The sequence below is a fragment of the Hermetia illucens genome, chromosome 4 (genome assembly GCF_905115235.1).
Source record: "Hermetia illucens chromosome 4, iHerIll2.2.curated.20191125, whole genome shotgun sequence".
Lineage (NCBI taxonomy): Eukaryota > Metazoa > Arthropoda > Insecta > Diptera > Stratiomyidae > Hermetia > Hermetia illucens.
The window spans coordinates 20,117,830-20,142,334 of record NC_051852.1 but is presented as its reverse complement, the minus strand read 5'-3'; the positions used below and the strand labels follow the sequence as shown (position 1 = coordinate 20,142,334).

Genomic DNA, 24,505 nt, shown 5'->3' with positions numbered 1-24,505 from the left:
GCAACTCAAACAAAAGATTCTAAATGGACTCCCGACGAGATGACGACGACATTTGAGTAACCAAAGTAGGATATATCAGAGATGCACTCCGCAGATTCGGTATGACAGATTGCAATTCTATGTCAATGCCCTTTGATCGCGTGAATCTTTCTCACCCATCATTTAAATTAAACAAAAGTAAACCTCCTTCCAAAAACATGTAGAAACATTGATGGATCTGTGTGTTGTGCCAGACATATCACACGCGGCAAGAAGACTGTACGTCGGAGAAGCAAATCCAGACGCACAGAATGTCATTATGTATCTTTGACTCACGTGCTTAAAGTAGTGGTGTATCGATAGGGCTTAGATGGTTTTCTTGTGTGTGTTTCCCATCTCATGTGAGAGAAAATAAGCAGCTATACTATATGCCCAGAACTAGATGGATGTGCATTGCATAAAGTACACGATACTAACGCCAGACATTATGCACGAAATCCCGCAATTACCGTCGCGGTCGAAGATCTGCAATGATTTTTTGCCTACAAAAATTTCGAAGAATGCACTGGGAGTTGAATCTCCTGGATACAGTCTTTTTGACACGCAGTTAGCACGTCGAGTCAATTAGATAATGCTTGTGATGGGAGTGACTGGACACAACTACTTACAACACGTTGCTCCTCAACGGCTTTTCACAGAAGTCAACATCAACAATACGAAGGCCAAACTGAGAAGTCAGGTTTCCGTCGACAGAATAAGCATATTAATGCTCATTACGTAGTCGAATTTTTAGATTTCAGTCAGATCAGCCTGCGAATTAACAAAAAAAGTTTTAACAAAGCCGGATCAGTAGACGTGTCTGAAACTTTTTAAAACTCGTAGAGACTATGAAGTTAAGTGTTATTTTTCACATATATCTCTTTATTTTGTAAGGAACTATTGTTTTGCGGAACAATATTGTCCGTTACTTGTGTCACCGCGCCCTTTTTACAGTAGAAATACATTCTGTATTGCCCTAATCACGCAACCTTTCTTGTTAATATGGGATGTGTATCATTAGGTTAAGACTAGCATATGCGGTTGATAATGTAGACTCAACATGTGACGACAGCCAAGAACAAAAAAGCATTGAAATCTAAGAAACTCTGTACCTGTTTTAAGTCAAACGTTCAACCGACAATAAGGAACCTGCAAAAACTGGACTCGGATGCACGCTCCGCTAGAAGTTCTCGCTTGCCCAATAGTTTACAGGATGGATTATCGGCAACAAGGAACACAGAAATTAACATTCATGTTCCAGGGCTTACTCAAATACTAGACACAGACAGATGGTATAATATGCTATAACCGAGATCAGAGTTACTCCAATCGAGACGTACGATAACAAAACTTTATACTACACTGTTATCTATACAAAAAGAAAACCCATTGATTCTCCATCAATATACTAAAATGTACTTCAACACTTCCAAAAAAAAATTAAAATCCTTCAAAAGACTACCTTTCTCTTGGAAATCGTTTAAATAGACCCAAAACCTAACCTTCACACTAAAATACAATACCTCTTGTCAGGATTCAGTTCACAGCACAAAAACGCAATCTTGTAGAAAGCCTCCGGACACTGCATGCAAAACTTATCCTTAAACACCTTCTGATTCAGTCCAAAATCGGACGTCCTTGGCAAATAATCTGGATCTGCTTGAACACGCCCAATAATCTATGAAACGAATCACCATTTAACTTCTCCGGATTAAACAAAAACTCTTCTCTACAACTTACTTCACACAATACTATCCCGAACGAGAAAATGTCAACTTTCTCATCATACTTGTTACCCTTCATCATTTCCGGTGCCATCCAGTATGGATTCCCGACGACAGTATAACGTTGACGCCTCTGACGACTCTTATTGCGACCTGTTGTACCTGTTCCGCTCCCCAACCACTTATCGCTCGTGCTATACATGGGAGTTGTTATTATCCTAGCTAGTCCGAAGTCAGCTACAATCACCGTCTTATCCTCGCGAACTAAACAATTAAGTGAATTCAAATCTCTATGGATGATGTTCATAGAATGCAAGTAGCTCATCCCGCATGCAATATCCTTGGCAAAGGAGACTCTTTGCTCCCAAGGCAGTGGCAAGCCAGAATCGTGAATTAACTCCTTCAACGAACCGCCCGGGATAAACTCAGTGACTAAGTGCAGCTTTTTATCCTTATACAAAACACCGATAAAGCGCAGTACGTTATGATGCGAGAGAGACCTTAACACAGCAACCTCTTTTAGAAAATTCCGCTGTGCTTCCTCATCCACGCGATACAATTCCTTCAAAACCATCACTTCTTTGGTTACTTTGTGTGTCACTTTATAAACCTGTCCGAAGAATCCTTTCCCTAACAGCTCGCCTTGAACTAGATCAGAAGCTCGAAAAATTTGTTGTGGCTTTGGTTCGACCCGAAACGATTTTGTTCGCGCCAAGTCATACAACTCAACATTCGGTGGATGGTTTTCATCCAACAATTTGGACATACTCGAGCATCTCTCCTTTTCTTTTAAACTATTCGTAGCGTTCGAACAATTCATATTGAGGTTTTTCGATTTACGTAATTGTCGTGTCTTTGTTCCACTAATGTAACCTTCATCCTTGCGTTTGTATAAGCGTTCTTTATCCTGTTTTGAGAGTTTATTGCCACTTCCAGTGTCACTAAAGTCTTTGTGTGCTGCTCGCCCGTCATTCTTGTTGAAATCAATTGATTGGAGCGGAGATCCTGTTCGTCCTGTGATGTCCACTTGACTACTACTGCGACTTATATCTTCCGGATCATGTTCGATAGTCAATTGAAGGACTTTATCGCTATTTTGTATTAGACTATCAATTTGTTCGAGCGATGTATCCTTTATAGGATTGCCATTTACTTCAAGGATGCGATCTCCAATATGAAGGGTCATAAGATCTGTATTTACATCGATTCTGGAGAATTGATGAGGAGGAATTAATGATATATTTTCAGAGAAGACAAATGTGAAGTCTGGAGAGATGTAAAAACATAGCAACAGTGATTTAAGCAAGCACTACATGCGAGAGATGTTAAAGCGAAGGTGATTAGTGAAAAATAATAAGGTTAACAGGAAACGTTAAAAAATGTATAAATAAATCATAACTTAAATAACCTTTACCGTTTTCCATACAAATGGATCATTTTTATCTAGCTAATCAGGAATTTGAAGAAGTTTCAAGCATTTGTACTATCTAAGCAAGCAAAAGCCGTAAAGGAATAATTGAAATTCCAACAAAGAGACCAAGACACAAATGTAAGATCATTGAATCCATTCACTTCTTAACAACTTACGATCCCATCCCAATGCTTCAAACAAATTCTTTAAGAAATATAGCAGGAATGCTTGTCGGAACAGTTGAGATTTTAACAGCTACATACAACGATTGTGTACACAACGAAAACTTTAATCGCATTCTAACCGATAAAAGCATTGACCAACGGACAAATGAACGCCCGAATGCTTCTATGCAAAAAAAATTTTGGAAATGAAAATGGTATTTTTTTTTAATTCAACTATCAACGGTAATTAGACATAGACTTTTGCGAACGATCTAGCCGCAATAAAGCAGAGTTCAAAGTAGTACATCTCAGAGTCCTCCTCCTCCGGTAAAAAGGTCAAAGTGACTTGAGAAAGTCCAAAACCAAAAGCATATCTTGGCGACTACTTTAACGTTAGATGCATTGCCCACCTCCAGTTCATACCTCTTGAGTCTATTTTAAAGACAGTTCTCTACCTGAACGCCAAATGCAAATGTTTTGATGTCAACGATCTGTTAACTAGAACCCACACCGCATTATTTCTCTCAACCTCCATACAGCCCAAGCTTAAAGAGTTAGGAGAGACTCCTCAGTATCGAAAGCCGGGTCCGTTTAGGAGAAGCTCAACGACTATGAGATCTTCCCCAATAACCAAGGTGGAAAAGGACCTGGGCCACAAGAATCCTGTTGCCGTCAGAAAATGTGCGGAAAGAAGAACCAACCGGCTGACCTGAAGCGAATTCGACCAAGCCGGTACGCGAGTGGAATGCAACACTTTGGCGGCTAGGGTTCAACTGATCTTGCCGTCCGACTCCCGGTATGTGTATGGAGTTTTCAGTTAAAGAGGCTGCCGGATGGACTATGAACTTTTCAGGCATAACTAACAGTCTCGTAGGAGCGCGTAAGGCAAGCTTTCTTTGATAGTCGCTAATAGATCAAAAGTGAATCGCTAATAGTCCTTCGCAAAATGACGGAAAAGACTTCTTTGAAGCGAATAAAATTCTTGTAGAATATTTACTTTCAAAGAATTTATAGCCGTTGTCCCTGAAATATTTTTGGAAGACCTCGTAAAATAATGTAGTGACGCGAAAGAACAGAAGTTGTCCGAAGGTCTAGAGGACAGTACAATATGCTTATTGCGGACTGAGTGCTCCGACTTATAATGCCTTTCATTACTCTTACAACTCATGAAATGATTGAACAAGAGAAAAGTGGTTGTCTCATTTCAGGGAGATCTATCGGATTTTAGATCTATATTAAAACAAAATCATGGGATGAGGCTTTGAGCTTGGGCGGATAGATGAACATTTGCCATCGTCACATCGGTCTACAAATAGTCTAAAAGCCATGGCGCTGCAGTGCGGATAATCTCAAATCGAATAATTGGAATGATTACTTGGGTTGAAAATTACTCCCCAATTGGAAAAATAACCCTCCTGGGACCTATGGGTCCTATTTTGCAGCCACCGAATTCAACTTGTTTAGCTCCCTGCGGTTCCTTTCTGTTCAATCGAATCGGTTCGGAATGGCTTTTCAACGACCGAAAGAAGATAATGAAAGAATCTAAAATCTGATAGGCAAAGCAAGCGCGGACTGTAAAAACGTTGGTGGATTGAATGAAGGGCTGGCATAAGTGTGTTGCAGGCAATAGGTATTACTTTGGAAGGGCAATATCGATTTTGATGAACAATCTTGCGTTTAAATTTTCTAAAAGGGTCCCTTTTGGCTAAGAAAATATTTTCCAAAAAGGGCGATTTAAAAAAAACGGGTTTGTTTAGTACTCTGAATTGAGTACTTGGCAACACATTCAATCTCCAAACTGGAGTCTAATATTTGTTGTTTGTTGTTGTCTTTAAATAAAATCGTCTGATGGTACCCCATCTCGAGATTCCAGTTCAAACCGTAACCTTTAGTAAGTCAAAGGTCTTCTGATGTTTTAACCACAGAGTCTCTGCAATGCCGGCAGATTTGTTTATTCAAAATGAAAAAGTGTTTCATCAGAAAAGATAAGAACATTTGTAACATTTGTAAAATTTGACTCTGAATCAAAGTCTGCCCGCTTCAATTCTTGTGCTTGTTGATTCTTATCCCAAGCCCGGTTGTGAAAGGAGGAGGGATGGATAGCTTCAGTCTGAATGGCTGTTTGCCATCGCAGCGTCTCAGGGAGTAGGTGAAGAAAGTGCAGGAACTTTGCAGTTTTGCAGATCACAGAGGAGGCTATCACTACACCTTGGAGTTAGGCATAAAATGCAAACCCAAAAATAAGAAGAAGAAATTTGGGGTTCGGTACGTATAACCGGCGGGAGTCGCCTGACTTGGTTGGGCTCCCGTAATGGACAACACGGCGACGAAACCACTAGTCGTGGGGCAGTTCAACGTCTAGACGCCACGATGACCAGGAACGTTCCTCCACCACAATCTGTGGCGACCACTTCAGTAGGTTCGCGTAGGCAGCCGATGAAGTGGACTGAGGAAATGAACCTCTTCATCATACGCTCCTACTACGAAATAATGGCGGGGGCGAGTACAATATCCTACCGTCCATTGCTGCACCAGAAATTCGTCGAGCGTTTCCCGCAATTCGCGCACGCGACGGTGCAGCAAGTCGCAAAGCATCATCAGGGAGCGCATTCAACTTGAAGTCATCGCTGAAACTGGTGGCCAAGAATCGATGGAGACAGAGGCGGCGGCATCAACAACATCACGACGAACTGCAGGCAACAGTTTCAGTACTCGCCGAGCACTCTTCTCCACCGTCTAGCTGAGGTTTCCGCAGAGGTTTGGGATGAATTCCAAAGAGCGTGTATATAATTCTCGGATATGGATTCTTTGCATAGACCAGGCCACTATGCATCTCCAGCAACTCCCAGAATTCCATCTCAAATCAATGACGAGATTGCATCGCGACTGTGTGCTGATATGTCGCTGCTTCAACTACAATCACTTGTGTATTGTGGCGCAGTTGCGGCTGTCAGATTACAGGCCAGAAGATTCGCTTTCGCGTTATTTGCTGGAGTGACTGAAGAGATCTACCATGGAAAATTCGTCTGAAACATCAGCGGGACTCACTAAGGCAGGACAGACTAGACTGATTCGGATTAACACTGGCAATGTCAGCAGACGGGTGAGAAAAAAAGTGCAGGGAGTTTACAGAAACTATGCCATCCCCAGCGAGACAACCATAGTTGAAATTTTGGACACACTAAAGCAGAAACTTTCTGTCGTATGCAGTCGGTTACGACGTTATGGCGAAAGTCACTTCAAACATATCCAGAATGCAACATACGCGCGGAACCAGCGTAGATTCTTCAGATCTCTCAACGAATCCAGCAGAGCATCCAGACAGCACACTTTTCAGTAACGGAAGCGAAAGATTACTGGGGTGGACTTTGGGGGTTACTCGCCCAGCATGCTGAGTGGATCACCGATAAAGACACCCGCGATGCCAATACGCCTGGCATGAATTTTGCGGATGTTACCGAAGAGGAAGTCCGAGGAGCCATAAACAGCTCGAAGAACTGGTGGGGCCCAGGTCTGGATCGGGTGCAAAATTTCTGGTATAAGAAATTTACTAGCGTACACAGTCGACTGGCACACAGTATAAATAACGTCATGAGTCGGCCGGAGGAATTTCCACCGTTCGTCACTGCGGGGATTATCCCTATGAATGACACGGTGCAGGACCCTGCAGACACAAGACCGATTACTTGCTTACCAACCCTCTACAAAATCATAACGCCCATTATTAATGGAGGAGTCAATGCGCACCTCGAGACTAACAATATTGTGTCCGAGGAGGAGAAAGCCTGACGAGTTGGATCAAGGGGTTGCAAAGAGCAACTCATTATCGACTCGGTATTTGTAGGACAAGCAACTAGAGGCCAAAGAAATCTCTTTAGCTGCTATATCTATAATACGAAGGCTTTCGACAGTGTCCCGCATATCTGACTAATCGATATCGTACATCGGTATCGCATTGACCCGAAACGAACTAAAGGTTTTTGGCGACAGTCATGGAAGGATGGCATACCACCTTATTAGTGCGTACATCTGAGAGTGCTAATACCTCAGAGCCCATCCATATACGGAGGGGCATCTTCCAGGGGGATTCACTGAGTCCCCTTTGGTTTTGCATGGCACTGAACCTCCTTCATGGCTACTGAATGATGCTAGAGGGCATAGTCTTGCAATAAAGTATGGCCTACGTGCTAAATGCAAACTGATATACTTGATAAACTTAGATGACATCAAGCTGTATGCTGGTACTGACGACCACTTTAGAAGTCTGTTGCGAATAGTAGACATGTTCAGCCGTGATATTCGAATGGAACTTGAATTAGACAAGTGTCGAATCCAAGCCATCCGCAAAGGTCATCACGAGCCGCATGCCGGACATAGCATTGGTGACTTCCACATCAAAGCTATGACCGAGATAGATTCTACAAATACCTAAGAATTCTGCAAGAAACCCATGCTCGAGTTGGTGATCTGAAGGTTTGCTCTGCTGTCCGAATTCCTGCGACGTGTAGAGCTGGTACTGAAATCGCATCTCTCGGGGAAAAATAAAATAAGCGCATTGAATATATACGCTATTCCTTCACTTGTTTATGCAATCGGAATGTTGCCGTGGACGAAGAACATGCCTCGTGACATCGGAGGTAGGGGCTTGGTTGACGTGGCGGCAGAACATCATCGCCAAGTCAACTCGTTACGCGCTTATTTTTACAGCAAAGACCCGGCGAGTCCCTTGCATGCGGCTATCTGCAAGGCAGACTGCGGACTGACTCCACTTATCTTGAAGGATCGATCTTTCGATCCTCTGAATGAGGTGAAGTCGGACCAAGATCGGATCGATGAATGGAAGTAGAAGGCAATGCACGATAAACACGTGAATTGTCTTTATCAATCATTTCTCCAATTACATTTGTCGAACAGATGGCTGTGTGCTGGGGAGCTCTTTACTGAGACGGAGGGATACATATGTGGCATTCAGGACGGGGTGGTCGCTACCCGAGCTTATAAAAAACTCATGATGAAAGAACGGGTGGAAAACGACGAGTGCAGAATGTGTGGTTCGGCGTTAGAGACGTTGCACCATCTCATTTCTGGCTGCACTGGTATGACACAGATTTGAGCCGCAAGCAGTAGTTGATAGTTCTGCTTACAGTGTGTATTGGGACCGGTAAGTTCTAACTGATCACCATATTCCACATAACAAGCTCGACCTACTGTTAGTTGACAAGATACGCCGCTCCGCGTATATTATTGATGTTACTATCCCCCATAATAGCAACATCGAACGGAAATACATGGAGAAGAAGGTGAACTATAACCACTGGCTCGGAAAATCAACGAAATTTGGCGTCCCGAGTGGGTGGTTGTAGTTCCAATAATATTGTCAGCTGCAAGTATTGTACCTAAATGCCTAACAGCTTCCCTTGATCTCCTGCGACCTTCACACAGTCTGGTTCAAACTTTGCAGAAATTTACCATTCTGTATACGTACTCGACGGATTATCCCATTGACCTGCCACCGGCGCCCCTTTATAATTTAAGTAGGTAGAATTGTCCGACCCTGAAGGCATGGCACTTAGTGCTAGTATTATGTAAAATCCGGCATCTGCCGAGATTGTGACAACTCGGATATAATAATCTGTGGCGTGACAATCCAATTCAATCAGGCCTTGAAGTGAACTTCATTCCAGGCCGTCACAGTCCCCCGACATGATTACCCTGATTCGACCCAGGTACTCATTCACAGCTGAGTCGACTGGTATCCGGCATCCAGTTACGATAACAAATCCCTCTGCCACCAGTGAGATTTGAACCGCGACCTTTTGCTACGACAGCTCCGCGCTCTAACCGCTTGAGCCATCCAGACACTATTAAATTCTATAATAAACATTCCCTGCTTAATAGAAACCGCTTAAAAGGGGCTGACCTGCATCATCCAGATTCGAGTTCCTTTCTCAATGGTACGATTCGCTTTCATGAATAACAAGCATTTTTAACTATTTCATACTGACAGAGATGGACAAAGAAAAAAATATCAAATGCCTCTGAAAACATACTGGCAGTGTAGAAGTCTCCAAATTAGAGAAAACCAAATCAATCATTCATCGCATAAAGTTTAGACACTTCAGAAGATACTTTTATTATTTATTTTTTTAGGTAAATTTCTAACTGCATGCAAATAAGACCAACTGAAGAGTCGTTCCCGAAGTATATCTATACAAGATTGTGTTTATATACATCACACTTCATCCACATGACCGAAAGAGTCACTGGCTAATGACCAACGAAAAATGATAAATAAAGCGAGGAAACATAATGAACATACATAATAGTTTTTTTTTAAATTAATAATGAGAAATTTGACTAATATCTCGAAATATAATATTTACAATTCATTAATGATTCTAACATTCAGCAGGTGATTATCCTTGTTTGACAATGAATGTAAGAGCATGCTTGAAGGACTAAATGTAAAAAGTTCTGTACTCCCAAGAAAAATACACAAAATCAGCACAAATAACTCCACAGAAAACATATGAAAATTTTGCGGTAATAATATCGTCATATCAAAAAAATAGTTTCATACCAAAAATAGGGTTTCCAACCAAAATAGGAATCACATTGAAACACTAAACACTACAAATATCAGTTATTTCATTGATTGATACCTATAAGAACCACAGCAAGTATCGAAGGCTGAGGAAATGAATGAGAACACGTATTTCCCCAAGCGTCCATATATTCTACAAATAGACCTTTTTATCAAGAACAAAAGAAATACAAAAAGATTTGTTAGTCATTACATTTTCTTAGCGCTGGCTTAGCATTTGTTTAATAACGTTATCGTGTCAATGATACACTGAGAAACATTATGTATCGCAAAACTACATTTAGCGTAAGTGGACCCAAGTTGATCTGCATTGCGTAGCGTTCCCGGAAGGTTCTCCATTTGTTTGAGTGATATACAAGTGAATGTTTACGCGGGGGTGTCAGAATGCAATGCAGATCAACTCCGTCCCTTGTTAATCAATTCTTCACCAAAAAAAAACTAAGGACAGTAACGAAAAACAGCTTACTCAGAAATTCGTACACCACGACATCCTGAATCTGCAGTTATCGGCATACCATATTGATTCTCATCAAGCGACAATCTCAAGCCACTCTTCGAGCCCTTCTTCCACGGTATCTCAATCAAGCGTATAGAATGCAATGGTTTACTATTGATCGATGACGCACTATTATTACTATTTGCCGATGATTTCGACAATGGATTCATCTGACGACGATAACATTGTCCACAATACAATTTCGAACGTTCAACTAATGCATATGATTCCCCGTCACCGATGAATGCTTTACATGAACCACAACAAAAACATTCGGGATGGAATTTATGATCACCCGCTACCATTACTGGCCCAGTTATGACTTCACCACATTGTTGACATGATTCACCGAATTTCATCCAGTAATCATCTTTACAAAATAGCATGCTGTCCTTTTCGAAGTACCAACTTGATAGTTTGGCATCACATGCTGAACATCGGAAACAGTCCGTGTGCCATTCTTGTCCTAAGGCGGATACATATTCGGGCTCGTCAACAGAATTCAAACAACCCGAACAGGATATCGATGGTTTATCTAAAAAAAAAGAAAGTGAGACTTAAGACTTTTTTAAACACCATAATATCAAAAGTAACAAAATTTCCCTGACATAAATATTACTATAAAATGAGCGATAAAGTGCACGCGTTCATTTCGCGTTACTTTCTAAAAAATTTACAACTTCCATCATTCCAATTAGCTTATGTGCCATACTAAAGTTTAGTCTGATTGGTGCCAGATTTCAGAAATGAAGTGTCATGAAGTGTGCTTTAACACAACCGTAAATCAAACTGGTTCGGATGTCGCAACCTTAAAGAAGATCATGACCCTGAGAATTGTCTCTGAAGAGTTTCTTCCATTCATCCATAAATCCTGGGAAGCCTACATCTTACCCAGCGAGTGGATGAAAAAATGTAGCTAAAGTTATCCAGAAACAAATTAAAATAACATCTCGAAAGCTTGATCGGCAAAAAGAAGACTCGTTTCGAGTTTGGGCCCTCCTGTATTGAGCACATTAACACTCTTCGGATGAGTTTGGAACCATGTTCGGAGTTCAAATCTCCGCATCACCTACTCTGCATCGATTTCGGGAAGGCTTTCGACAGCGTGAACCGGGTTTGTATCTGAAGCTGCAGGAGAAACATTGCGGAGAACCTAATAGCAAAATGTCGCGTGTTGCATTGAGGCAAACTGTGGATCTAACAAGGTTGCATCCTGCCGCCGTTATCAGTGACTTTCTCCATGCTGCCTTGCCCATAGGACATGGAAGGAAAGGGAGACAAGCAGAGTCGAATTGAACACCAACGAAACCAAGATTCTCAGTCTAACTGGTCACCGCAGTCTTCCTATCTGCATTATTGGGCAAAACATCGGGACGTCGTTCAATTTATCTATCTTGATATCGTTGTTTCTGCCGAGGATAGCACCGAGCTTGGTGTCGCTCGAGACATCGAAAATGCCAGATCTGCCTTCACTGTTTTCTCGAAAATTCAGAAATGCAGATACCTCAACATCAAATTAAGATTGTTCTCCACCAATATGCTCTCTGTGCTTTTATATGGGAGCAACACATGGAAATTGATCACCACTGGTACGTCAAGCCTTCTTCAAGACCTATACGAGGTTAGACAATTAAGAAATGAGACTGATTTTATTGCCGCGCTTGTGGTAAACCTGCAACCTTCAAATTCCCTTCCCCGACATCCTTCCCCTTTCCATTGATATATTCATCATCGCTTTAGCTTGTGTAGTTCGCCTGCTGTGTTGTGTTGGATAGACGTGTGTTGGTGGTGCTCGTCACGAAAATAGAGAATCGAAATCTAGAGCAACGCGTCACGATAAAATTTTGCGCCAAATTGGGCGAAACAGCTCCGGAAACGTACGCTAAAATTGTAAAAGTGCATGATGATAGTGCTCTTAGTCGTGCCCAGGTGTTTAGATGGCATAAAGAGTTTACGGTGGGGCGTGAAAGCGTGGAAAGCGCAGCGCAGAGTGGGAGACCAGTCGAGGTGCAGACTGTCGCGAATGCACAGCGTGTGCGCGCCCTAATCCGTGAAGATCGGCGTTTAGCAGTTCGAATGTTGGCCTCGGAAATGGGTATGAACCATGAAACAGTCAGTTAAATTTTAACAGGCGATTTCAGGATGAAAAAGTTGTGCGCGAAGATGATTCCAAAGAACCTTTCTGATGAGCAAAAGCAACATCGAATGACCGTCGCAGAAGACTGTTTGGAACAAGTGGAAAACGATCCCACGCTGTTTGATCAGGTTATTACAGGCGATGAAGGCTGGTTTTTCCAATACGACCCGGAAACTGAACGCCAAAGCTCTTGTCTCCGCACGCCCCGCTCCCCGAAAAAAGCTCGCATGAGCAAGTCGAAGGGGAGAACGCTGATTATTACCTTTTTTGATAGGCGTGGAGTCATTCACAAAGAATTTGTTCCACCGGGGCAAACCGTAAATCAAGTCTACTATCGCCAAGTACTCGAAAGACTGCGAAAACGAGTCAACAAAGAGGATACGCCCAGACATCGCTCGTAACTGGATCCTTCATCACGACAACGCGTCGTGCCACACCGCCCTCAGCGTGTCCCAGTATTTAGCCTTTGCAACGCCGTGTTGCAACAGCCGTCTTATTCGCCCGATATGTCACCCTGTGACTTTTTTTTGTTCCCTAGAAGAAAATCGGTGGTCAAAGGAACCCATTTTGAGTCAATTACGGACATCCAAGCGGCCGTGATGAGGGTACTCGCGGACATCCCAGTCGAAGCGTTTCAGAAATGTTACGAAGAGTGGAAAACGCGATGAAATCGCTGTATAGCTGCCCAAAGGGACTACTTTGAAGGGGTGGCAAAGTTGTAGAATAATTTTTAAATATACGGTTTTTATGGAATCAGTCTCATTACCTAATTGTCTAACCTCGTATCCGCTGTAACATCGGTGTAGTCTGGCCTGAGAAAATCGTGAAGGAAGAACTAAGGCTCAGATGTGGTAAATATATTGATTAGGCGAATGTGGCAGTGCATTGGTCAGGCTCTAAAAAAATAAAGAATTCCATTGCTGGAGATCCCGGCGAATTGGCCACCATAGAAACACGTGACGCAGAACAGTAGACGAGGAGTGAAGGGTTCCCAGGAAGACCTGGAAGGAGTTGAAGCACATTTTGTTGAACCGGCAACGATAGGGCTTAACTGTGGTGGACACGATATGCTCCATTTAAGGGATATTAGTCACCATATATCAAACATTACAAGTGATTTAGGAGAGCAAATATTTACCAGGAGTATAACAATCCTAACGGCTGATTTCTATCAATGAGCCTCGTCTATTATCAAGATAAATAAGTGATAAAAATTGAGCATTGATTAAGCTAGAAGTTTTTTAGTAGTCATGTCCACTGCACAGGCACAATTACTAAAACACGATTTTCAGATAATCGCGTTTAATATTCAAAATTGTCTCTTTCAGTTTAAAAATTAACTTATTTATTTAAATCGAGTTGTCCATTCTCTCTCTGCAGACTCCAAAACATCGGTGGATGTTGGCTACAAGTCATTATAGCTTCTGTTGCGGCTATAATTATGAAATTTAGTGAGAATATTCTTGAGAGATTTTACTTAAAGAACAGGGAATATTTTTTTTTTGTTTGTCGCGGACATCATAACTTGATGTTAGCATAGTTTCATTCCCAGTTTTTGAACATAACATAAAGACGAACGCAAAAATCCGTGACGACCGCAATGCAACCCCAGAGTAACCAGATCAACAGGCTTCCGCTCAACCATTTTGACTGCCGCATCTGACAGGCAGAAAAGAAAGGATCAAGTAAAATCTTCTAAACTGAAACTGAAGATTCCACTTTGCTCAATGTTTCTTCCAAAGGAACTACTTTTACTTCTGGAAGCCGAGGACGCAATATTTCGTTTTGCCAGTAAGGTCTAGAGACCTTAAAGCAAACACCTATGTGCTGACACTCTTCCATGATAATCCGGCCGGACTGATTTGTAGCCACTATTAAGTGCCCCATTCTGTAAGGAAAAATTCGAACCGCTCTGCATCGGATACAGATCCAGCGAATAAGTTTATTCAACTAACATTTTGGTGGCTATTTACAGAGAAGCCCCCAGTTAAAAAGTGCAACTCTTTCTATTTACAAATAGTTGCAACTAACCCGCGCGTAAGACACAACATGGCGACCAGACCGAAACGCCGTTTCTGGAGATGTATTTCAACTCCTTCCAAGACTTCCTGGATAGCCTACATTTCCCTTCTACTGTTCGTTGTGGCCTGAGCACCCTAGGATAGTAAAATCTACTACATGGTATACCATAGTTGTAGCACTTTTCCAATATATGACCTATCCACTGCCACTTATACCTTCTAACCAGAACGTTTACGCGCACTTGTTCAACATAACTCTCTGTTCGGGAAGCAGTAAAGCAGGCATCCCAACTCCACACAGTGTTTCACACTGATCCCTAAAAAAATTTGTGGGCCCAACATAGGAAGGTTCAGGGCGAAAACTAACCTGCTCTTTGCCAATCTTGTCTGAACCCCATTAAATTTTAATAACCTCAAGGTTGAAGCGATAAAAAACAAGCTTCTCAGGATTTAGCCTGGGGGCCTAGGGGTGAGGAATCAACCCAGATGCCATGAAATCGTCGTCGTGATGAAAGCCAAAGCATGAAAAAGTGATTTACACAATATCCGACTCTTATTATTATTATTAACGAACAATAAACAAAGTCTACTCTAGTTACTTATTACACTCAGGAGGAGGAGAAAGCAAAAGCCTTAACTTATGCTTAAAACCACTTTAAAGAAGATAATTTCAAAGGACCAAGCTGTTGTGGGTTATAGCGTCGACAAAGTCTAGAAATCTGAGAATGAAAATAGAGTTCGAGCTCCATGAAGGGCACATTGAAAATGTCTGCTTCGCGTGTATTATAAGACGCAGGACGGCAGGTGATGTCGTTAGAGGCGGAGCAGTCCATTAGACCCGAGGAAAGTTGAAAAAATGTTCGTAATTCAAGATAGGTTGTACGCTGTCTTATGAAAACGGAGGCGGTAATCCCGGCGAGGATAGTTTTTCTTAAGGAAGAGGGTACGGGTGAATTAACGACTCCCAAGCCTTCAGTGAAGTTCTGATATGAGAAGAAATGTCCGTCAAGAGAGTAGGAGAATTCAATGGGTGAGCGAGTAGCACATAGATTGATACCTTCTGACGTTTAGCGCTAAGCCAGTAACAGAGCACCAGCGAAACAGAGTGTCTACCCAGAATAGACCCCTGTGGAACGCAGGAGTAGAGGGGGAAGGAGCGAGATGTGCAGCCATCAAAAGAAACGTGGCAAGATCGGTTGGAAAGGTAACAAGCAAGCCAAGAAATAAGTAGTATAGGAACACTTAGAGACGAAAGTTTGAACAGAAGTATCGTGTGATTTAGAGTGTCGAAACCTTTAACAAAGTCAGTATATGTAGTATGCGCTCCCTGACGTGAATTGGGATGCGCTCCCTGACGTGAATTGGGATGATGAGAGTTTCTTTCCACAGGCCAAGAAAATGATTCCTTCAAGGCTTTTGTTGAAAATAATGGATAGAGGAAAGGAGATGGACTGACCAGTTTTGAGCAAAACAAAGTTTGGAAGACCGCCCGTCATAACCAGGGCCAAAATTGGCGTCAATGAAGTACTCGACAACGAGAGGGGTAAGCAAGGGAATGGTCGCATCGCCTACAAGCTACATCCGCCAGCAGTAGGGAAGAAGATGGAGGAGAGGAAGCATAGACCGAGGAAAAGTAACGGCAGAGTAAATCACAAAATAGTTAAGGGGAGTTAGCAGAGGAGCCAGAAAATTTAATGGACGAAGGAGATAGCTGGGTGGGACTACGGGAGCGGCGAAAGGTTTGAAATTTTCGCGTTCCATTCAGTCTTCAATACTGTCCCAGAAATTCCTTTTTGCACTTAAGTATTAGGGATTTGATCGAGGAACGCAGAGTCTTGAAAAAACAAAGTCGGCATAGGTATCTAGGAGACAGAAACTTCTTCCCCGCAGTGTGTTTTTGACGTGAGTGGTGGACCAGGCAGGGTAAGATCTTAGGGACTTAAGAGAGAGAGGGGGGTCAGGGAAGAAAATTTGATAAAATGATGTAGAAGGTGTAGAGTAATTGGGCACACCTTAATGTAGAGAGGAGGGGAGAACAGTTGATTGTCGCCAGGGCTGAGTTCAGACCTTCGAAGTTTATCTTACGGAAGTTAAACTTGGCAGACTTGGCAACGACAGGGCCCTTGTGAAGGCCCCTGATGAAGGGAACAAGTGGTTTCCGAAATATCGGTATTTTCAAAAATAAAAATATCAACACTAGCGAATAAGAAAAAACAAGTTTTATTATTTCAGACAGGGGAGTGGAGTCGAAAGGATGACGGGCATGGGAAAGGCAACGCATAGGAAGGTTACAGAGGACAAGATCAAGAGTAGGATCTAAGTAATTTCTAGTAAAGGTTAAATTGAAGGGTTCACAGGTGTTCATGGAAGTGGATAAAGGAAGGGTTGGTGTAATTATTGGGAGAAGAAAGCCAAGAGTAGTAGGCCAAGGGAACACACAGATGATGAAAGGAAGAGAGGGGAATAAAACGATATGGCCTTCTGACAATCTGTCGAAGAAATCTTCGTACAAAGAATAATTTTGGGCCGCAGACGCTTGTTGCATTTTGAACCAGATGGGCCTGCAATGAGCCGTAACCACGCGAGAGAAGAGGAGTATTGAACGGACCTGATTGAGCAAACACTGACGAAGGGCAGTGCACAATCGACTAACGCAAACACAATACACTTGTTAGTGGAACTTACTCAAATCGCAATAATTCCTACCTTTTGCAGTGTGGATAGTCATAGAAGAAACGACTTCAAAGAAGCTCTCTCAGATCGAAAATAAACACAGAACAAAAAGGCCCAAAACATAAACAAGAACTTCTAAACGAAGAACTATGGAATTAACGACTAAATTCCTACTAAAGACGACAATTCTGCCAAGCTCTCATGACCTTCCCCATAATATTAGGAATTCCCGCCACGTTTTACAGAAATTCTGTCTACCTTTCTGGCCTTCAAACCATAGAAGCGCTCTGCTTCCGAGAGACAAAGAATTCAACCTGGACAAGCGTAATCCCCCACGTATGCGGCTGAGTAAATTTTCCACCGAAATTATGTGCTGCAATCACACCACATTCGTGCCTTGATTCATCTGCAAACTTGATAAAGACATTCCACGCTTATAAATAGATCAAACATCATAACCGGCGATAACTCACTACATCACGACATTGAGACCTTCCGCAGCCACGGAACACTTCAGGAATGTATCAGGTCGACCAGTTTTTAGGCGGTCCCTGGATTCCTGGACCTAACAAAACCGAGGACGTCGGGAGCCTCTCGTCGCAACGTTGCACAAAGCAGCGGATGTTGAACCCAGAAAGCGTCACAAACAGCGGAAAGGGTAACACAGGAAGTAACTCGAGTATCTAATCAGCGCGAGCCCGCAAAGCACTTTAGGCGGCACCAGCGAATGCTCGCGTGTAAACACAAACCGCGAACAGATTGCAGTGCGGGGAGCGAAGCAGCGCAACGATGAGTGACATCAGCCTCTTTGGGGCGGTACAAAGGCCCCGTACAGGTGATTTCGGTGGCCGTTCCAGCTCCAGCAATTTCCTGCACGCCGCGGGCAGCGAGTCGCATGAGTCATTGCGCCGACTCGCCACGCTGATAAGACACAATGCGAAGACGCTCAAGCCCAGCAGGTGGACGGTCCGGAATTCCAGCGAGCAGGCCAGCGGATGAGAGTTCCCAATGCATTCCCCGCGAGCACGCAGTAATCGGATCAATCCGCCAAGGCCGCTGAGCGCATTGCATGCTGCACTTGCAATCAGTGAAATTGCTCCGACGTCACAATTGGCTTGGATTTGATCCAATTGGCAAATTAAAGAACGACGTAGCGCAGCCATGGCCACTTGTTGACTCCGTGCCTGACCTCAATGCAATTCCTGCAGTCGCTCGAACCACGGTGCAGAGTTAGCAGAAATGCACGAGACTACGCCATGCCAGGTCGTTCAAGCGAGGCGAGCGCAAGAGCACGGCGCAACCCTCGCTAGTGGGGCGACCGGACAACAACAAAGCGCCATCGACGACGTTTGTTTTGTCCTCAGCTTTGTTGTCATGCGTGGGTGCGACCAATTTCCATTTTTCATCAGCCACAGAAGCCGCTCCAGCTCAAAGTCCGCGGACAGCCAGTGCTTGTTGCGTTGTCTCCTCATTCACGGCGACGTCGTCACATTTTCCATTCAATAATTGACTTTTTAAGTGGTTTTGACCAAACCGGGAGCATATCGACTCGGACAAGGCGGCCGCGAGCCGTTGGTTTTGATGTTTTGCACGAATCCAAGCGACACTTGCTGACGCCCGCTCTTCTTGGCACCGCTTCGACCGCAAATCAGCGCTTCTTCGCGAGTCGCCGCCGCGGCAGGCGGGCGGCCACAAAGAAGAGAACAAGAATGCCAAGCACGGCTGCCATCAATGTCACATAACGTTCGAGTTACGCAAAGCGATCCCGCGAGGAATGCGGCCTCCAACTGGGTTCAGCCCGACCTTATCCTTCCACTGACTCATATCCCTTCAGCCTCCACCAATCCAGACCCAACGCAGCGGAAATTCCACTTAAAATCTGTTCCGCACAAGACATCCACTAACAAGTCCGCGAAGCAACCTGCGCTCATCCCACGCATGTTACTGAAATCTTCGATAAAACACTGGATTCCGCGTAACACGGCACCATTTCCCGATCCTTCGATTACGGCACACACAAATTTTCAATTTTCCACTAAATCTAGACGAATTTCGTGAAAATATTTACCAAATTTCGAGTTTTCTCCCATCGTTGCATGTTATTTTGTTTGCGACGCGATTTCGATTGAAAGCGAGAGGGAAAAACATGAAAACGGAACGAGAGGCGAGAGATGACGAGCGAAATAGCAACAAAACAGAGAAGTGGGATGTGTGGGGAAACAACAACAATAAGCAGTTTTCCCAGTGTTTGCTGTCATCCGAGCAGGTTGGGAAACATGACAGGCCTAAATCCAATTAGAAAAGTGTCATAAAATAGAAACTGGGATGTTTTGCCGGCAAAGTTCGATATAAAAATAGACAAAAAGTGGAGCTAGTCACGCAAATGCGTTAAATTAGGGGGATGGAGGGCATGGAGACGAATTCTTTGAATGTTTAGTCGTAAAATCATCGCTTTCTCCTTATTCATAAATCTCCGGACCATTTCAAACCTTGCTTAAAAGGTAAAAAAAATTTACACTTAGGGGAAGCCCCTGATTTGAATTTTGAATCTAGAATTGTGTAACGAGCTCATGAAATCGAGTTTCCCCAACAGCGATTCGGCACCACTAGGGCGTACTTCCAAAAGCTGACATAAGAAAACATGACGCAGGAGCGCAAAACTCTATGCAGTCTAAATTGATGAGACCTCAACCCTCATCCGAACATACCACGCAGAAATGACAAGATGGTGTGTCGTACAAAATTTCAAGCATAATTCGCTTGAAAATAAAAAACGGTAAAATCTGAAGGTAATGACTCAGAAATGGTCAGATCAAGCAGCCCGCGAAGGGTAGCCTTAAAATTTGGCGTATAAAAGTTTCTGCACAACGCGTAGGCGCATTGGCTACGGTTATGACCGGACCGCTTAACCGGCACTTTTATCAGAGGCACTTGGCGACGAGATAATGTATGCACACGAAGAGTTCTTGGATGGCTTCCAGCTCCAGTATATTTCCCTGTGCACGTTGTTTTGGTCGACCTGGTGGTGATGTCTTCTACGGAGTTCAAACATACGCAGGTTCCCGCACTTTTGTTACTTAAGCTAGACCCATTGGAAACTGCTTCCTTTATTGATGCTCTACACGACTGACTGGCAGTCAAGGACGCGTTTGCCACTCACGTTCACGACCACGAAAACCTCGTCGGATGATAGACTGGTGTCCACAAGGGGATAGAGAAGAGGCTGTATCCCAAGTATAACAATCTTAAACAGGTGGCCGAGACCTACATCGCCAAGTTCTTCAATCGGGGGATGGTATTTGAAAAATTGTCCAAATCTCTGTTGCCGTGGGCCGAAACTGTCTAGGCAACACTATACGCCTGGATGTCCTGATTGTATTAGCGAAACTACCGAGCTGGAGGTAGCGTGCTTGGAGACTGACCGTCCCTTCTTTTGAGATTTCCATATTTCAAGAATTCCTGAAGTTTGTGGTGAGGAATGTCGTCAATCTGGTATAGTATATGGCCAAGTTCTCATGTTCTTCTCAGCTGAACACAAAGCATACAGGCCTCTCCTCGTAACGCTTCGTTTAAAGTGTTGTAACTACCCCCACTCAAAACAGCCTTCCAAGATTTATCCTCCGAGTCGACGCTCCAATTTCTTCCACGATACAGTAACAAGCCTCAGCAGGGTAGCAATTCCTCATAAACGCTTCTGCCAAGGTCACCTCCAGTATGACTGGAACCTTTGATTCATTATCTAGCCCAAAGCATCCTTTGCTCCTCTACATTATTAGCAGCTCTGGAGACGGAAATTTCGCTTAACCTCTTTTCGACTCAGAGTCGCAGGTGAATTTTGTTATCCTTCAATTCAGTCAGTGACCCCAACTACCAAGAACTTCAACCAAAGTGACTGCTATAGGCATTTTCCAGGAGAAAACCCTGAAGCTCATGGGAGGATATGAGGCCTGGCATACATTTTGCGCATAGATCATCCTTCGGAGCAAGCTATTGCCCACTACATTCGACTCCACACTGCGCTGCAAGACAGTTCTACTGTTCCGGATCTTTGCAATATCTCAGTGGAAACTGCGAGTAGGCTTCTCCTCAATTCATATATGGATTTCCAGCTCTCTAACGACTAGGCTTTGGCCAGGCTTTTGTCTGTCGGCGTATAAATGTAGCAAGTAATCCATGATCTCTTGTGTCTATCAAAAGAAGCTCAAATACTACTGCCCTACATTTTTAGTTTTATGTGTGATTATTGCAGAGCACACGCATTACTCTTCGGCAACAAGTATTCTCGCATCATGGAGAAGGCTTATTTATCGATTGGTTGCAAAAGCCATGCATACTGACGTCGTCAAGAACCTTGGCCCCTGGACTTTCTCGACAAGCTAATACGCTTTGCAGATGGTCGGGGGCTATGTATCGATCTACGCAGCGAAAATGACAGGACCTTTTTCAATAGAATCAGTGATAGACTTTCACCAAGAAGGATTATGGAAGACGCTGGTCAAGTCAACTAAGAGTCATTTGATTCGTCTGGTTGACAGATAATCCTTTTGATTCAGATCAATGCAAACGCTTTATATGCTGGTTATGCTCAAATCCAAGCCTATCATTGTGCTACCAATCAACCTAAAAGATAAATTTACCTTCTCGATTGAGGAAATCTACTTTCTCGATTGCCTCCTCGACCACTCTTAGCAGCGCGAATATCGTGCTTAGAAAGGCCAAACATTGGTAATGTCTTTCAAGTGTTTTGTTAACTTTGGCGTAGCAAATAACATACTCACCATAATATAGGCTCATAGCAAAGAACAGCGACGTCGTGACAATTCGTTTTTATTTGTCGTTTTGCAGGGTCTGGTTCGATATTTTTGTTGATTGCCATATGTCTCTATGTAAGGCACAGCGCACCAATCACACATACTCATCATCACTGTTAGTTCGGGGCAATGACCTTCGGGTCTTCCCAAGGTTTTCCGTAAAGCTTGCAATCTTCTTTCTCTAGTTCTAGAGTGATCTACTCATCGATTATCCTGAGACAGTGCCACCCGTCCTTCCAGCCCGGAAAGTAGAATGGCCGGTCCCCTGCAACTTTCGCCCTCTAACCAATGGGTATCTGATTCGTACATTGGCGTATTCTTCGTTAGATATTGTCTTAGGCCATGTAGATATGAATTGGTTGAAGCTAGAGCTTTCGAGTGACAGAGGGATCACGATCTACAGTGGAAACTAACCTGCTAAGTTTTTCCACGTGTTCCCTGAGGCGTTTCAAAATTATTTTAGCTATTACCTTTGCGACAGCGAAGCGCGCAAAGCGGCTCAAATTGTCAGACTGACGTCAGATGTTGTTTTTTGGAAGCTTAACAACCATGTCCTTATTCCACTGATTAGCGAGGATCCCAGGATTTAAGAATAAGTGGAAGTAATAACTATGTAGAGGCTGCAGTGGCTCCAAGGAACAGTTCCCTGGGAAATCGCCAACGCCAGCAGCTTTAATCGGCTTGAATACGTCGATGTTAAAGATAATTGTGGCTTGCCATACGATTCAGCTGCTCATCATCGCGAATAAGCAGTCCGCTGTCACCGTGCCTCACAGAACCATGAAAAACATGCAACCACTTGCAAGCTCTTTTCCCTTGGGGGTTCTGCTTGTCTGACTAATGTAATGATGAAATTCTTTCTATAATGACGCATCCTATCTCGTACTTCGTCAAGGTATCGGCACATGGAGTTGGCTTTCACTGGAAGCGATTGCCTAAGCAATGAGATCTTTACTTCTATGGATCCGTTTCCACTTCCTTCGTTCCTCAGCGCTTACAATATCGATATCTGTGATTAAATACACTAGGGTTACCCTAATTAAAAAAAGAATCTGCTCGTTTTATTCCTAGTTTAACCAGTTTTTATAAAAACAATGAAAATTTAGTCGCCTTATTAGAAGTTGAGTAGTTAGAGCACAAGGCTATCGTACGGAAGGTCGCGGTTCAAATCTCACTTGTGGCAGCGGGATTTTTATCGTGATTTGACGTCGGATACCAGTCGACTCAGCTATGAATGAGTACCTGAGTCAAATCAGGGTAATAATTTCGGACGAGCGCAATGCTGACCACATTGCCTCCTACAGTATACTGTAGTGTACCGTTTCGGTTTTGAATGAAGTGCTCTAACACACTTCAAGGCCCTGATCCAATATGGATTGCTGCGCCAACGATTATTATTATTAGAAGTCTAGGCTAATCAGGAGTGACTAATATTCTAGGTTATTTGGTGGGGTAACCTAGAATTGGCAGTTTCGGCAAAAGTTGAATTTTTAACCCCATCCCCAGAAGGGGTCGAGAGTTTATGGAAAGGGATGCCCCCCTTCAAAGCTGATAAAAACTCGTGGCGATTACCCTCTCCCCCCTTAAACAGTTATGGTCTCTCAAAGTATGGTTTTTTGATATCATCATGGTTAGATTTGAATTTCCAACCCTACCCTGTGAGCGGGAGACAATGGGGCGATATGAAAAAGAAAGAGATCGGCCCTTTCTAGTCCCGTTAAAGAATTTCGTCGATCATATGCCCCCGTTAAAAAGTCATGACGCTTCAAATCAAGGCTTTTTTCATACCAGAACGTTCGGGTTTTATTTAATTTGATCAAAAGTGGAGGGTATGGAAGGAGAAATGGAAGGTACCCTCTCCTAAGTCTCCTTAAAAAATTGGTGCGGTCGTTCTCCTTGAAAAACTATGACACTTCAAACGAAGAGTATTTTGATATTGTCATGATAAAGTTGGGTTTGTCACAAGGAGAGGGCCTTTCTATTCCAACTGAAAATTTAGAGTGGTCACCACTCCTTAAAAAGTTATGACGCGCCGAAAAGGCGTATTTTCGTGTCATTAATAAGCTTATTGGTAGGATAACTATCGTTGCGATATATAAGGTAGGTTACATATGGGGACCGCTCCCTTCTCACCTGCCCGGGTGCGTTAAAATAGTAGAAGACAGACCTAGTTCTTCATCCCATATACCCTCTTTTTCTCTTCCCTGCGGAGGTGGGGCTTTTAAATCAAACTTTATCCTGATGAGATCAAACAACCGCCCCCCCCCCCCCCCCTTCGATTAAGATGTGGTGATTGCCGCGACTTTCCAACTGGATTTGACAGAGCGGACTACTCTCCTTTATCCCTGCAGGGATAGAATTCAAAATTAAACCTTAACGTTTTGACGTGGGGAGCCATAACTTTTTAAAGGGGGCTGACCTCCACGAGTTTTCGTCGGCTTTGCAG

At 43.3% G+C, this 24,505-nt stretch overlaps 1 protein-coding gene across 2 annotated transcripts in view; it reads right to left on the bottom strand.

Annotated features, from left to right (window-relative positions):
• The window catches only part of LOC119654221 (LIM domain kinase 1), a 30,110-nt gene extending 10,685 nt beyond the window's left edge, over positions 1 to 19,425 (bottom strand). Inside the window, exons 1-5 of one of the 2 annotated variants that reach the window (XM_038059437.1) lie at positions 19,317 to 19,425; positions 10,388 to 10,952; positions 9,980 to 10,066; positions 1,759 to 2,950; positions 1,542 to 1,696 (exon numbers count right to left, since the gene is read on the bottom strand). In XM_038059437.1, the coding sequence (XP_037915365.1) occupies positions 1,542 to 1,696; positions 1,759 to 2,950; positions 9,980 to 10,066; positions 10,388 to 10,952; positions 19,317 to 19,338 (2,021 nt within the window). In that variant the 5' untranslated portion in view covers positions 19,339 to 19,425. The remainder of the gene's footprint in view (positions 1 to 1,541; positions 1,697 to 1,758; positions 2,951 to 9,979; positions 10,067 to 10,387; positions 10,953 to 19,316) is intronic. The other variant, XM_038059438.1, reaches the window with a different exon arrangement.
• Between the last annotated feature and the right edge of the window lie 5,080 nt (positions 19,426 to 24,505).